The 12,608-nt window shown below is 39.6% G+C and overlaps 1 protein-coding gene across 1 annotated transcript in view; it reads right to left on the bottom strand.

The window, feature by feature from the left end:
• Window positions 1-12,608, bottom strand: part of RAPGEF5 (Rap guanine nucleotide exchange factor 5) — a 505,907-nt gene that overhangs the window by 37,787 nt on the left and 455,512 nt on the right. The window contains exons 13-16 of the mRNA XM_073630037.1: window positions 11,270-11,414; window positions 7,958-8,052; window positions 6,450-6,480; window positions 4,237-4,315 (exon numbers count right to left, since the gene is read on the bottom strand). Coding sequence (XP_073486138.1) covers window positions 4,237-4,315; window positions 6,450-6,480; window positions 7,958-8,052; window positions 11,270-11,414 — 350 coding nt within the window. The remainder of the gene's footprint in view (window positions 1-4,236; window positions 4,316-6,449; window positions 6,481-7,957; window positions 8,053-11,269; window positions 11,415-12,608) is intronic.

The following is a 12,608-nucleotide window of genomic DNA, read 5'->3' as shown; positions in this document are numbered from 1 at the left end:
TATTTGGTTCAGATGGTGTCAAGCGTGTGTGGTGGCAACCAGGTGAGGAATACAAAGACAAGTATGTATTGGTAACAGTCGAGTATGGTGGTGGGAGTGTCATGGTCTGGGGCTGCATGAGTGCTGCCGCCACTGGGGAGCTACAGTTCATTGAGGAAATCATGAATGCCAACATGTACTGTGACATAATGAAGCATTATCCCCTCACTTCGAAGACTGGGCCGCAGGACAGTATTCCAACATGATAAAGACCCCAAACACACCTCCAATATGACCACTGCCTTTCTGAAGAAGCTGAGGGTAAAGGTGATGGCCAAGCATGTCTCCAGACCGAAACCCTATTGAGCATCTGTGGGGCATCCTCAAACGGAAGGTGGAGGAGCGCAAGGTTTCTAACATCCACCAGCTCTGTGATGTCATCATGGAGGAGTGGAAGAGGACTCCAGTGGTAACCTGTGAAGCTCTGGTGAACTCCATGCCCAAGAAGATTAAGGCAGTGCTGGAAACTAAAGGTGGCCACACAAAATATTGACACTTTGGGCCCAATTTGGACATTTTCACTTAGGGGTGTACTCACTTTTGTTGCCAGCGGTTTAGACATTAATGGCTGTGTGCTGAGTTATTTTGAGGGGACAGCAAATTTACAGTTATACAAGCTGTACACTCACTACTTTTCATTATAGAAAAGTGTAATTTCTTCAGTGTTGTCACATGAAAAGATATAATAAAATATTTAAAAAAATGTGAGGGGTGTACTCACTTTTGTAAGATACTGTATATAGATATCGGTGCCCTTCTCAGTGACCACCAGAATAGGAAGTGAAGGGAAATCGTCCCCATGAGAACAAAGTGTTTCAAAGCCTTCCCCATTCTATCGGAAAAAGGAAGTATTGGGTGGAATTCTACTTTAAACTGCAGTTTTATTTAATAAGGCCTCTCTCTTTTCATGCTAGCTCGTCATTAATGCTGATATCATAAGCTTACAAGAGTATGCTGTAGAAAAAAAAATATAGCTGCTGTCTACAGTAACCAGATTCTGTATCCTTCTTAGATTGAATTGGCTGCTATTGGCAACAGTTCCATATTTCCTGTCCTTCACTGTTTTAGATTATCCTTCCTCATCCAAGTTACTGTCTAGAGGGATTCTAACTTAATCTACCCTTCAAAAACACATTGTCATTGATGATCTGAGTTGTCTTTTACCTACAAGTTAAATACAAAAATAACTACTACCAAGCTAAAGCTGGCCATAGAGATTTCGTATCTCGGACGGTTCAGCAGTTCGTTTTTACGTCTTCTTTCACAGGTAGACTTTCAGTCCACAGTTATTGATCCTACCCATTCCTAATTTGTCAATATCTTTTTGGTAAGTCTGTAAGTATCTATCCCACATATAACTGTCTGCAGATCGCTTTTCATAAATCCACTAGAATAAAATTAGGCCTAAAAATAATGTAAAATATATAAAAATGTGAATGTAATATAACATAGGAAAAAACTTTTTTTCCATCATGGCTATTAATTATAAAAATATCAGCCCCAGACTGCATATATGGCTGTCAGCTACCATAAGCCAGAATACTGTACAATTGCCCTCATCCATGCTTATCTGTAAAGCAATACTGCTTTAAGCGTATTTTTCTGTCAATGTTACGCATTTATGTTCCTGCAGTGCTTCCTCCAACCTTTATTTTATCAACAGAGTCAGTGGTGTGTGAAATGATGTGCCTCTGCAGATGTGCAGGGGGAACTCTTTGGCTTTATGTACTCAAACGCATCAAAATGCACTCTCTAGAAGAACTTGCTCTTTTGCTAAATGCTTACAGAAGACAAGAATAACAATGCATATGTGAAATTTGTTTACAGTAGCATCAACCAGATTATAATGTATATTGCAATTATAGCATTTAATTGGCTGTGGCAAGCAACAGCTCCGATCTTCCTTTACTTCAGCTTTCATAAATTAACTCCAGTGAATATTTTAGAGGTGATTGCTGTGTACATGAGCAGTATGACAAAATATGCCAACATGACAAAACATAATTTATAAAATATCTATGGTCATCATTATATTTAACCCCTTCAAATCCACGCTATAGCCGAACGATGGCTACAGTGCGGATCTGCTTTGCCGGGAGGACATCAATAGACATCCTCCCATTTGTACGCACCCCGCGTGCCCTGCATGAGGGGGAGCGTGCAAAGGGGAGGACGTCTATTGAGAGTCAATGAGACTTGGGTGATCACAGATCGGAGTAAGGGGTCGATCCCGGCTCCTTACCATGTGATCAGCTGTCAACCGATGACAGCTGATCACGTGATGTAAACAGTTCTTTTTTTATTTCTCACGCTGACAGCATGAGGAAATAAAAAAGGCCGATCACCGGCTTCTGTGCAAGAGACACCGGTCCTGAAGAAGAAGAGGCGAAGCTGCCTCATATGTGCCGACCAGTACCGCCTGCCAGTGCCACGAATCAGTGCCCACAGTGCCACGAATCAGTGCCCACCAGTATATAAGTGCCAGCAAGCAGTGCCACCTATCAAAGCCCACGAGTGCCACCTATCAATGCCCACCAGTGGTGCCAATCAGTGCCACTTAGCAGTGCTGCCTATCAGTGTCACCTACCAGTGCTGATCAGTGCCCATCATTGCCACCCATCAGTGCCCATCTATCAGTGCCACCTATTAGTGCCCTTCAGTGCCACCTATCAATGCCCTTCAGTGCCACCCATCAGTGCCACCCATCAGTGCCCACCAATGCCACCTATCAGTGCCCACCAGTGTCACCTCATCAGTGCCCACCAGTGCCGCCTATTAGTGCCCATCAGTGCCGCCTTATCAGTGCCCATCAGTGCCGCCTTATCAGTGCCCATTAATGCAGCCTATCGGTGCCCATCAGTGCAGCCTATCAGTGCAGCCTCATCAGCGTACAAATTTAATTAACAAATAATAAAACGATTTTGTATTTTTTAAAACAAATTTCGGTCTTTTTTAACAAAAAATAAAAAACCCAGAGGTGATCAAATGCCACAAAAGAAAGCTCTATTTGTGGGAAAAAAATGATAAAAATTTAATTTGGGTACAGTGTTGTATGACCGCGCAAAAAGCTGAAAATTGGTCTGGGCAGGAGGGGGGTTTAGGTGCCCAGTAAGCAAGTGGTTAAACAAAGAACATGTTTCAAAATAACCTGAATATGATAGCACATTATATATATAATGTAAGAAATGTGACTAATGGTGACACAAGGACTGTTCTAGACAGGACAGTTCTGGATAATGTCTGACAAACCTGGATAGACTCACACGACATGCTGTTAATGAATTGTCAGGATAATCAATTATCCAATAATTCACTGTAGGTATCAGTCTTAGCGCAAGGGACTACATGGCAGCTACTGTTCCAGATAGGTTGCCTATTTTCTGTATGATAATTGCTATTTATGAATAATAATCAATTTAGTGTCTGGGAAAAGTATTTTTAAACGCTAAATTATTTAGAGGTAACCAAAAACTCCCAAGGCTAAATAGAGTTATGGTGAACCTCAGACTATACAGGACAACCTACTAAATTACTTCCAGGAGGTCCTGTATGTTTTGCAATAAGAATATGTTAGAATATCTGAAAACGGTATTAAAAAAAAAATGCTAAAACTATAAAGAAAACACAGTTGCTCCATTATAATACTAGCGATGTAAATGGCTAATGGGGAGTCGTTTTCCAGCAAAGTGCAAGTCTACTAAACCATAGCAACCAATAATCATTGCTTTCATGGCTGTGAGGTGATGAAACTGGCATCTTATTGGTTACTATGGGTTGCCCTTTGCCCTATTTAAACCAACCCTGTCCCCAAAAATAACTATTGAAAGCTTCTTACATTTTAGGGGCTGCACTGAAATGTAAGGGAGGGTAGGGGACTCTTGACTTATGATGGTGGGGGTGCTCATGACATCTGATGTAAGGGGGTGTGGGGTGCTCTGGACAACCAATTTTACAGATGCACCCAACCCTTTGAGGTCAACCATATTGCTGATAAAGCTCGTAATGAAATTGAGTTTGACACCCCCTGATGTAGATAATAATAAATAAAGGTAATTGTAAAACCATTTTTATTCTTAACAAAATTCTCTGTAAAGAAATGCTAATCATATTATATATTAAACAGCATAACAGCTATAATACAATATCAGTTTCACAGTGATGTTTCTACACCTCCACCCTGAAGCAGGTTATACTTACTATCCTCTATTTCATTAACATTTCCTCTGTGTTGCAGCCAGTTCTCCTTCAGACTAAATTGGTGGAAGAGGGCTCTGTTCTGTGGGCATAAGATAGAGAACAATGGAATCATTGAGAAATTATAATGTTCCCAGCAGAGCAGAAGAGGAAATGGGACCACTGCGTGTATACAACATGAATCACTGCACTCATGTCCCTCATTTACAAAAAATGGTAAGTAACACGTGAGAGCATGAGATCAGTGCAAGGTGCTTCACAATGAGACCCACAGAGTAATTAATAATTATGATTTTAGTGTATTCTTTTCTGAAAGCAACATATGAGGTACCCTAGGGTTGCGTCTTAATGATTCTACATGAATATGCATATATAGATTTATTTCAGGTATCACACAAAAACGTTGTAAACATAAGGAAAGAAAGAAGTAAATAATATCTGTTAAGCTTTCCTAATAGATGGCAGTGGGGTTATTTGCTAAAGTAATGGGGCTTGTTAGTAAATAAGGTGAACCTATGTTCACTTCGAATACCCAATAGTGTTCAAGTGAAATGAAAAAAAAAAATTGTTGATGAGGACCAGTTAGGGACTTCCTTCAGTTTAAAGCTTTCAGTGACAGCTTCACAAAGCTCAGTTAACATATACATTCTATTAACCTCACTGTGCCATTCCTCACACTGGGGACGATCACAATTCATTTTCTCTAATTTATAATCTTAATGGCTATTAAAAGTGTTTTGTGGGCAAAACCCCCTACTCCATACAGTAAGACAAAGGAATGTCTTAGACTAGGTCTCTGTCCCTCCTGTTGTCTGTGTAATGATCTGAAGTCAGTATGATGCTGGCGAAGGGGAAATAGTTCCGAATGGATGCAGAATTTTGAAAAGCAAAAGACACTGCAGGGGAAACCTTGTGAGTGGAGTGCTCTAATGTGGTACTAAATGGAGGGGTGAATAGGTCTATAACCCCTATACAATCTCTTTTAGATTTACCAAACTGTAGAATGAAAGGGCCTACATTCTATTAAGTTTGTATTTATTAGATTGTAAGCTCTAACGAGCAGGGCCCTCTGAATCCTTCTGTATTGAAATGTATTGCAACTGTACTGTCTGCCCTAAAGTTGTAAAGCACTGCGCAAACTGTTGGCGCTATATAAAACCTGTATAATTATTATAATCTGACAGGACCCTGTACTTCATAGATTCTCATAGATATAAAAGAAAATTGTTCTGTAATTCTGTAATGTGTATGTCCAGGCTGGTATTAAAAAAAGAAGAAAATCTTGCTGTTGGTAATGTAGTTTTATATCCACCATTATTTTGCATTGCAGAAAGAAGCACTCATGGTGCAAGTGATTTGAAACAGTATTACCTAGAATCCCTCTAAGTATTTAATTTGTAGTGATCAGAATATTTTAAGATGGCTGTGGGAAATGGTTTTAGTTATAGGTATTGTATGCTATCCTGAGAATATAAAGGGGGACACCTTAATCAAGTACAGGATTGATCTTATTGTATCAGTGTGGTCAGAGTCAATCCATTTAACCACTCAGCAAATTAAATTTTGCATCAATAGAGATCACTTCCTGTTTTTTTCATCTGCTGTAAAGGTCACAGTGAAACCCTTGCATGGCAAGGAACACTATACACGTGTATGAATCTTGGCTAATTTAAGCCAATGCTGCTGCTTCACTTAGAACAGGGGTCTTCAAACTGCGGCCCTCCAGGTGTTCAGGAACTACAATTCCCATCATGCCTAGTCATGTCTGTGAATGTCAGAGTTTTACAATGCCTCATGGGATGTGTAGTTCTGCAACAGCTGGAGGGCCGGAGTTTGAGGATCCCTGACTTAGAATGTTTATCCAGTCATTAACTGAGCCTACATCTCTCAGCTAGGTGCAACAGCCTGCAGCATCCTTCTGACGTTACACTAAGCTTCCTTGGCAGATTGCAAAGTTAATCTCAGAGGCAGTAAGCTGCAGCAGGTTTCCTCACATACCTTAAATGATATTTTCTTGGGAACAGCTCTGAATCCCATACACAATCTACAAATTGGGATATGTAATAAAGGGTTCCACGTACTGTACAATCTAAATCAGATGAAGTCAGACTCACAGGATACTGAATGGCCATATCACCATGAGGTTGTTTGGTCATAGAAATATAACTGGCTGAACAATAGATAAAAAGCATAAATTTACATATCTGATACATTACCTTTCGATGAGGTGAGTATTCATCAACAGTACTGCAAACAAAAGTGGACACAAATCAATATCTGTTTCTTGAGTAATAAACTACACAGTGCTCCGCATACTGTTCTGAATTCATTTGGGGTTGATTTACTAAAACGAGAGTGCAAAATCTGGTGCAACTGTGCATGGTAGCCAATCAGCTTCTAACTTCAGCTTGTTTAATTAAGCTTTAACAAAAAAAAATGGAAGCTGATTGGCTTCTATGCACAGCGGCACCAGATTTTGCACTCTCCAGTTTTAGTAAATCAATCCCACTGTTTCCTTACATATTCCTGCATATAAACAATTCTAATGTTAGCAATAAGCCCTGGGATATTATGTACCTATAGGCATGTTCTCATTCACCAATAAGAATACTGACCCATTCTTTCACAAAAGCATCCTAGGTGCATAACAAGGAACATCATTTTTGTTAGTCACAAATTTTATCTTTTAGACCCAGTCTTGTCTAAAACTGGAACACAGGAAACTGCAGCAAAGAGTGGATTTGATGTCCGCAGCAACAAATCAGATTTCATCTTTTGGATAAAACAAGAACTCTGGTTGGCAGTTTTCTTTGTCCATGTCTTTGTAAGCCATAGTGTTTGTCATTTCATATTCTATTCATCAAAAGATCTGAAAAGGAAGTATCTGTGTTGTTCATGGCGACCAGTCAGGGACTTTCTTCAGTTTTTAATATTCAGTGAGAGCATAAAAATAATTACAATGAGTAACCCAGGCACTGTCCTTTCAGTCAGTGAGGTTGATTCCGTAAGGCAGTTAGTTAATAAGGTAAGCATGTTGTGAATGGTCTATTCCTTTAGGCTCCATTCATACTTGTGCAACTCCAAAGTCATGCAACTTTGGATGGGTGCGACTTGGATACGACTTTGACCAATGATAATGGACAACTGTTGCACACCTGTCAAATGTATAACATTCAGATGCAAATTTTGAGGATTTACATTGCAGTCTATGGCACTTAAGTAGCATAAAAGGCAGATCAAAAAAGTGCAGGAACCTTTTTAAAGTTGCTGTGACTTTAAGTCGCACATATTTGAACAGTTGTTATTAAAAAACATGGGGTGCGACTTGTCATGTGACTTTAGTGTCAATTCAATTATGAATGAAGCCCTATAGTTATTAAAACCCAGTACGAAAAGATATGGCCCATTTAGGGTCACCAATACTGCTACATAAATATAAAACATGGGGTTGGGGTTTGGTGAACCGTAATCCCATAGAGAAGTAAGAAAGGCACATTATATGAGACAAGCCTGAATTGTATTCCTTCATTAACTCCACAATATCTGAATAGGGAACCATGCTGTTAAAAGGGGCAGTCAGCAGCTATAGGTTTAAAATGTTTGCACACAAAGACTGATCTATATAATGTGAACGTGACAGGTCACCTTGCATGGACATAATACTCTTGGGATCTTTGTAAAACAATTTTAGATTCTACATAACATTTATTATAATTACACTTACTGACGACGATGAATCCGCAATACTTTCTGAAATTCCTTTAATTCTTTTAGGACAGGATATTCATAGACATCAGCCAACACATACTGAGAGAGGGTCTGAAAATAAGAAAAACATCATGCCTCATTTATAACGGTTTGCATTCCTCATCAGCAGGACCAGCGTAATATCAAATAGCAGAGGGCAGTGATGAAATACTGTTTGATGAAACAGCAGCCCGGGCATTCCCAGTGTCAGATCCCTACAACAAACACTATGTGATGTTTGCACGCAATCCACTTGCAAACATGCCACTACAGCTCATCTGGCAGTGACAAGGATAACACAAAGGACATCTTACAACAGCTTTTGTTTTTAATGGAGATTCTTATTATTTGAGCTGCATTACAACTTCATGATAACAAGAATCATTTCACAGTACAGAGCACATGTAGTATACTAAAGGAGAGTGATATTTCTTTATGAATACAAGTTATAATAACAAAGTTTATGTTAAAGCAAGTGGCGAGCTCGTCTAAATCTATATATTGTAGAGGATTAGAGCCATACAAAGCCATATATGGTCATATCACAACAGGAATTTCAGATGTATTAATGGGACATGATCATGCTTTTCATCTCCATGGCCTGCAACTGCTTAATGTCAACCCTAAAGCCTTCCTTGCTGACTGTACATTTTTTGGAACAAATCTATAACAGATCTGCAAAAAAAATACAGTTTTGTTTGTGAGTGTTTCAGTCACATATACTCACATGCCCAGTGCATGTAGCCAAAGCTATACTATTAAGAATATAGTCATTATTAATATACTTTGCAACTGAATATCTGAGTGATAACCAAATCCAATAGGTTATTCAACAAGACATAGTAGAAGCAATGATAATGGACATTGCACTAAACCCCACCAACCAGATTTCACTCTACAGAGATCAGTATAAATAGTTTGTGATTGGTTGCAAGGGATTAGTGCACTTCATTCATCATCACTGCCCTTTACATTGTTGTAAATGGAAATGGCTGTGTCACTGTGAATGGACGATGGGCATGTTTACTATATAGTAATGTTTACATATGAAAGCCCCCTTTATCAAATAGTTTCCAAAGCAAGTGCCCTTTCAGCTCTTCATCCCAAGTCAGAATTCTAGAGACCACCACTGTTCATGTCTTCCAGACCATTTAGGTACCCTCATTTACCCAGTGTCTCACCAGGGTCAATAGTCTTGTGTAGAATCAATTCAACTTACAAGTTAATTAACCACGTGCCGACCAGCCGCCGCAGTTGTACTGCGGCAGAATGGCATGGCTGGGCGAAGCAAAGTTATGTTACGTCGCTTCACCCTGTGGCCACTAGGAACACGTGCATGCGCCGCTCGCCCCGGACCCGATGCGAATGCCCGGCGGTCACGATCACCGCCGGGCTCCCGCGATCGCGGCTGACACATGGAGAACCAGGATCTGTGTGTGTAAACACACAGTTTCCGGTTCTTTGAGGGGAGAAGAGACAGATCGCCTGTTCATACAGAGTATGAACAGCGATCTGTCATCTCCCCTACAGAGTCCCCTCCCCCTTACAGTTAGAACCACCTCCCAGGGAACACAATTAACCCCTTGATCACCCCCTAGTGTTAACACCTTCCCTGCCAGTGACAATATTACAGTAATCAATGCATTTTTATAGCACTGATCACTGTATAAATGCCAATGGTCCCAAAAATGTGTCAAAATTGTCCGATGTGTCCGACATAATGTCGCAGTCCCGATAAAAATCGCAGATCGCCGCCATTACTAGTAAAAAAAAAAATTAATAATAAAAATGCCATAAAACTATCCCCTATTTTGAAGATGCTATAACTTTTGCGCAAACCAATCAATATACGCTTATTGCGATTTTTTTACCAAAAATATTTAGAAGAATACATATCGACCTAAACTGAGGAAAAAAATTGTTTTTTTATATATTTTTGGGGGATATTTATTACAGCAAAAAGTAAAAAATATTGTGTTTTTTTTCAAAATTGTCCCTCTTTTTTCATTTATAGCGCAAAAAATAAAAACTGCAGAGGTGATCAAATACCACCAAAAGAAAGCTCTATTTGTGGGAAAAAAAGGTTGTCAATTTTGTTTGGGTGCAACGTCGCGCGACAGTCAGTTAAAGCAACGCAGTGCCAAATCACAAAAAGTGCTCTGGTCAGGAAGGGGGTAAAATCTTCCGGGGCTGAAGTGGTTAAAGTGATTCTATCAACACAGTAGTGTAGAACACTTTTGAGCAACATGAAAAAACATATTTACATTTTGAGATCTTGTTTGTGGCTTCAGAGGAATCTGCAATGGAACATCAGTACTTCTAACAGAAATCCGCATAAATAAGGAAGTTGTCGGTTGTACCTGACACTGAAGTTAATTACTTAAGATGGTGACACATACTGAATTTGGCCCTATAATATAAAGAAACTGGAAACTGACAAACCTTCAAGAAATATATTATTATATCTAACATACACAACTCTGTATGTTTAAGTGTTTTTTTCTTTAAAGGCTAAGAAAATGAATGCAAGGGACATTACTTACAATCAGTGTAAAGGGTCTCTTGTGCTGCTGTCCACCGATGCCCTTCCACCCCCGCAGCTGTAATCTTCCAGTGCAGCAGGGGTTAATAGAACTGAGGAAGCTGTGAGAAGCACTTATCAAGCATGCCTGACTATGCCTTCCACTTCCCCCCACCTCCTCCATTCATAGATGCCATACTGTAGCTTCTATAAGTGAAATGTGATCTATGAATGGAGGTCAGGTGGATGACTGAAAGGTCCACCTTTTTCATTCATAGATTCTGTTTCATTCATAAAAGCTGTAGTATGACTACTATGAATGAAGGAGACAAGGGGGGAAAGGGAGGACAAAGTTTTACTCTTGATGAGTGACAGTCACAGCTCCCTTAAGTTCTTTTAAACCCTGCTGCATGACAGTGCAAGATTAAAACAGTGGAGGTGGGAGATTTCAGCTAAATGAGGAGCCAGTGGCAGAAGAGACCCATCACACTTGATGGTAAGTAATGTCCTTTATGCTGTTTTTTTTTTTTAACAAAACGTAGGATTTAAAAACTAGTGGCATGACTGTGTTAATCATGTCTCAATGGCCACTATGCTGGGCAGAAAACTCAATTTTCAGCATAATTACAGCCCACAATAGCTGCTAGCAGTGAGAATATTTAATAAGTTAAGAAACAAAATTATAGCACTGTACCCTTTGCAGAGTGATGAGTTTGCATAGGAGCCACAAGCACATTATCCTTTGAGCCGACATGCTTTGTAACTTACCTTCAGGAACAGCTTGGAATGTTCATCATCATGTAACCAGTCTTTGTACAGAGCCGTCCACTGGGAAGCAAGAATTAAGACCTTTCTCTTTGTGTACAGGGCCTCTGGGCTTTCTGCCTTGCCGTCGTATTTGTTGGCACAATAGGTAATTTCAGGTCAAGGCACAACAAGAAAACATTTTGTGTTTTAAAAGAGCAAGCAATGCTGAAGATAGGAGAAATCCAAGCTGCAAATACAGAGCTAATTAGGCAACCCTTCTCTGCTGCTATGCATCATCCATCTCTTCTATGACTGCAGAGAGGTTTATTATCAGGAACCAGGCAACCCTGTCTGCAAATTACTTCTACCCCAGATTAGATACAAATGGTAAAATAGATGTATAAAAATATATTTTATTTTTGCTACATTTTCCACTTGACATTTGTATTTCACACACTGGAGACCTCTGTGACCCAATAAAGACTCACGATCCATGTGTTCCAATTAGAGATTACATTTATATTCAACAGTTGAAGTACTGCAACATAACATAAGATACATACCAATTATGTATAAATACATATATATATATATATATATATATATATATATATGTACAAAATAATAGTATTTTCTGTTCCATCTAATAAAACATTATCCTTTGTCCACTTACTAATTCATACAATCTCATCCAGCTTTCTTGACTAAGGCTGGCAATAGATGAAAACAAACAAATCCCCCCATCCACACAAAGTGTCACACTCTAATCAGCTAATAACTCAAAAAACCTTGTAAAGTTTCTTGAGTCTTTAAATGGTCTCTCAGTCTGGTTCAGTAGATTACACAATCATGGGGAATACTGCTGACTTGACAGTTGTCCAGAAGACAGTAATTGACACCCTCCAGAAGGAGGGTAAGTCACAAAACGTCACCGCTAAAGAAGCTGGCTATTCACAGAGTGCTGTATCCAAGCATATTAATGGAAAGTTATGTGGCATGAAAACGTGTGGTAGAAAAAGGTGCACAAGCAACAGGGATAACCACAGCATTGATGGGATTGTGAAGCAAAGGCCATTTAAGAATTTGGGGGAGATTCACAATGAGTGGACTAAGGCTGGTGTCAGTGCTTCAAGAGCCACCACACACAGATGTATCCAGGACATGGGCTATAACTGTCACAATCCTTGTGTCAAGCCACTCCTGAACCAGAGATAATGTCAGAAGCGTCTTACCTGGGCTAAGGAGAAAAAGGACTGGAATGATGCTCAGTGTTCCAAAGTCCTCTTTTCGGATAAAAGTAAATTTTGCATTTTATTTTGAAATTAGGGTCCCAGAGTCTGGAGGAAGTGTGGAGAGGCAT

The sequence above is a fragment of the Aquarana catesbeiana genome, linkage group LG05 (genome assembly GCF_042186555.1).
Source record: "Aquarana catesbeiana isolate 2022-GZ linkage group LG05, ASM4218655v1, whole genome shotgun sequence".
Taxonomy (NCBI): domain Eukaryota; kingdom Metazoa; phylum Chordata; class Amphibia; order Anura; family Ranidae; genus Aquarana; species Aquarana catesbeiana.
This window is presented reverse-complemented; position numbering and strand designations above follow the sequence as displayed.